We start from the raw sequence: 3,598 nt of genomic DNA on the forward strand, positions 1-3,598 counted from the left end.
GTCACTGATGATGAAGAAATAAATAAACTAAATAAACTAATATTTGGTTTCATTTTCTACTGAAGTGACACACAAAAAAGAGAAAAATAGTTTTGTTTTTGTGAAAATAAGACTAGTTGAACTTCAAATGTATTCATAGGAAATATGGGCCTGTCTGGGCTTATAATGTACAGAATTAAAGGATCTAGTTAAATAAACCAATAAAAACAGAATTCTAAGAGATGTTTATGTTCTGTCTCTTCCAGAATCTGCAGCTCTCTCAGAGTCGAATGAAGGAGACTCTCAACTGTTTTTATCAAGTAAATAAGTAGATTTTATTTGCTTATTTCCATTATATTTGTCATTAAATGTTTAAATCTAACACAACAGCTGCTCATTTGTATTTCTCTGAGTAGCTGACAGGTAACAGAGTTGGGTCTCAGAGAGATTTGTTGACAAAGTGGACCTCTCTGTGATATGGAGGAGAAAATGTTGGCTGAAAACGTTAAATTTTTTTTCTTTTCAGTTGACAAATGTGGAGAATTCCCTGATGTTCCCAACAGTTTAAGAGAACAAGATGGACAACGTTCTCTGAAGTACAGATGTGTACTCCTGTACAAGCTGGTGGGTCCAGGGACAGTGGTGTGTCACAGCAACGGAAAGTGGTCTGAAGTCCCCACCTGCAAAGGTAGGAGCAAGTCAACACTAATGGTTTTTATTATTTCAGTCGTTTATCAAAACCAGTGGAAAAAAGTTTTTATTATTTTCTTTTTGTACAGAGAACTTCTGTAAAATGAACACTGCAGAATATCCTGACTTAATAAATGTTGGAGTTGAATATATAGAAAATGGTGAAACGAAGGAGCTGGATTGCACAAATGTGCATATTTTTACCAATTACTCTGTGGTCAAGTGTGTTAATGGAAAACTGCAGAAGACCAGATGTAAGTATAGTTTTAATATTAATAAATCATAAAAAGTCATTAAATGAAACTAAACGGCAGGTACAGAAACGGTTTGAATCTTTCAGTTTTTGATCGATGATTCTGCAGAAAAAAACAGAAACAGAAGATCTTTATGCAGCAACTCTGAACTGAAAGCTATGAGATTTATGGTTGGATTTAAAAAAAAGAAACTTTGTATCTGATAAATCAATAACAAATTAGAGTTTTGAAATGAGTCAAACCTTTGAAAATACTGTACATCCAGTAGCTTCACTTGGTTTAGTCCAAATCTACCAGACTTTCTCCTAAATCAGAAGGTCTGTTTGATTTTCAGGAATATCTGTTATATTTCATTTATGTAAGCTTTAAAAGTTTTGAATAAAAGGAGCTAATCTTTGCTAGTTTACTGTGACTGCTCAGGATCTAAATTTGAGTCMTTATTGTGGAACAACACAAGGTTTCCTGTAGGGGTGTAACGATACATCGATCTACATCGATTTATCGATTTGAATGGTTCATGTCAGTTATATTGAGGCAAAATGAAAATATCAATCTATATCGTCATCATATTCTCGATGCAAATCGATATCAAATGCCCATCTAGTACAGTCATTGTGTTAGATGGACAGATGATATCGCAATATAGCGATCGCAGATGTGAATTGAGTTTAATCGAAATCATATCGTGACAGACTCTGTCACATCGAGAAATATTGAATCATCATCCAAACATATCAATGTAATATTGTATCGTGATAAAGTTTGTGATTTTCACCTAGTTTTCTACTGTTACATGTTTAAAACATGTAACAGTATAATGTGAACCTAACCTTGCTGTTGGTGTTAGTGTTGATCAGGAGAAACAAATACAGAGCAGTTAAACCTCAGAACGAGCAGCTGTTTACGTCACTCCTAATGTTTTGTTGACTGTTTGGTACCATCTAGTGGTTCGTGACATGGAGACTATTGCATGAATCTTGGTTAAGGGATAAAGCCAGGATTTTGGTGTAAACCTGAATGAATCYGTTGCATGAGAGGGGAAATGCTTATGTTTCCATTGTAACAAGTGCTCTGAAACTAACCTGGTGCCAACCAGGTTTAAAGTGGAGATTATTTAATCTGTTAATGTTTCTGAGCAGTAGAGTCATTTTACTGCAGAAACTGTTCGTCTAATCAAGTTTTACAATCTTATATCAGCTAAAATGCATTTTGATCTTGTTTTTAGACCAAAATACAAAACAAGATCAGAATATGTTGGATTATTAATCTTGTTAACCTGAAAAGTTTTCTTTACAAGTCTTACCAAGTGCAACTGTCAAACTGCAGATTATTATTCATTTGAAATGATTCAGAGTAGATGGTTAATTTTTGCAGTGTCTGATCAGAAATCAGTGTTTCGTACAATTATTAAATTTATTATTTTTTTACTTTGCATTAAAATGTTAGAGTAAATACATTTATTTTATTTATCAGATTATCTGTGAAAAATTATTTAAAATGACTTAACCTCAGCTTCACCTTTAAAATAGTGTCAGAGCCTGATATTCTATTATCACAAGCCCCCCCAGCTTTGTGCCTACTGCTGCCCTAAATGATTTACAGCTTGAATGAGTCACCCTGACTGAGCGTGGCTTGGTGTTAGAGCAACAGATTACAGCTGAGATCCTGAATTWATAAATCTGACATTTGTGAAATGAGCTCCAGCTGTGATTGTCTCAGTTTCAGTTTGCTGCTGGATTATAAATGAGTTTTCAGCTCAACTAATGAAGAGTCTTCTTACATCTCACTAAGCTTCAGGTGGAATTTTAGGCAAGAAACTTTGAGAAACTCAGAGGAAAGATGAAATGAACAGAAGAATGGAACAGTCAAAAAAAAAGAGTACATGTCAAACATGTAATATTAATTATAACTGTTTAAATCAATAAACCAGAGTGTTAAAATTTCAGTGTTAAACTTTTCAGAGTTGATTTTAACTCCTGAAGTGTTTTTTTTTAAATAATTTCTGAGTTAACTGACAGCCAGTGTTGGAGTTAATTCACAGTGTTAATTTAACCAGTGTTGTCTTAACTCTGGAGAGAGCTAAATAAGCTCTGTCCACTGTTAAGTAACACTTAAAAGTATATGTTATATAACACTTAACAGTGTTATTTTACACCATGTATTGTTGATTGTGAAAAGCCCCTCCCTCTTCCACCTCCTGTCACATGAACAAAGCAAAGGGATACTGGGTAATCTTGTACAAATTATGTGTTTACATGTATATGACTATTAAAGAAGTTCACGAGTGTAAAAATTAGTTGATCTGAGGCCTATTTCTCAAAAGTCAGATTTCTAAATTCAGGAGCTGTAAGCCGAGGTTGAACTAGCCTTCAACTTGTAAACAGCTGTAATCAGTTGCTCTAACACCAAGCCACGCTCAATTAGGTGGGTTCATTCAAGTCAGGTGTAAATAATCTGTGATTAATGCACGTTCACAGATTGCTTACTAGACCCACTGGGTGGATTAAAGATTTCCTGATCAGGCATGTGCAGTAAGACACGTGAGTCTCACTACCTCTAGCAGTGTAAGGGTTAATTATGATTCATATGAAGAGATGAAGAGAAACACAGACTGACGCTGAAATAATAATAATAACAACAACAACAACAACAACAACAACAACAACAACAACAAC

At 34.4% G+C, this 3,598-nt stretch overlaps 1 protein-coding gene across 1 annotated transcript in view; it reads left to right on the top strand.

The window, feature by feature from the left end:
- Nucleotides 1-3,598, top strand: part of LOC106526982 (complement factor H) — a 24,120-nt gene that overhangs the window by 15,495 nt on the left and 5,027 nt on the right. Inside the window, exons 5-7 of the mRNA XM_014021727.1 lie at nt 246-299; nt 506-667; nt 759-923. Of these exons, the coding sequence (XP_013877181.1) occupies nt 246-299; nt 506-667; nt 759-923 (381 nt within the window). The remainder of the gene's footprint in view (nt 1-245; nt 300-505; nt 668-758; nt 924-3,598) is intronic.

The sequence above is a fragment of the Austrofundulus limnaeus genome, unplaced genomic scaffold, assembly GCF_001266775.1.
Source record: "Austrofundulus limnaeus strain Quisiro unplaced genomic scaffold, Austrofundulus_limnaeus-1.0 Scaffold302, whole genome shotgun sequence".
NCBI classification, from domain to species: domain Eukaryota; kingdom Metazoa; phylum Chordata; class Actinopteri; order Cyprinodontiformes; family Rivulidae; genus Austrofundulus; species Austrofundulus limnaeus.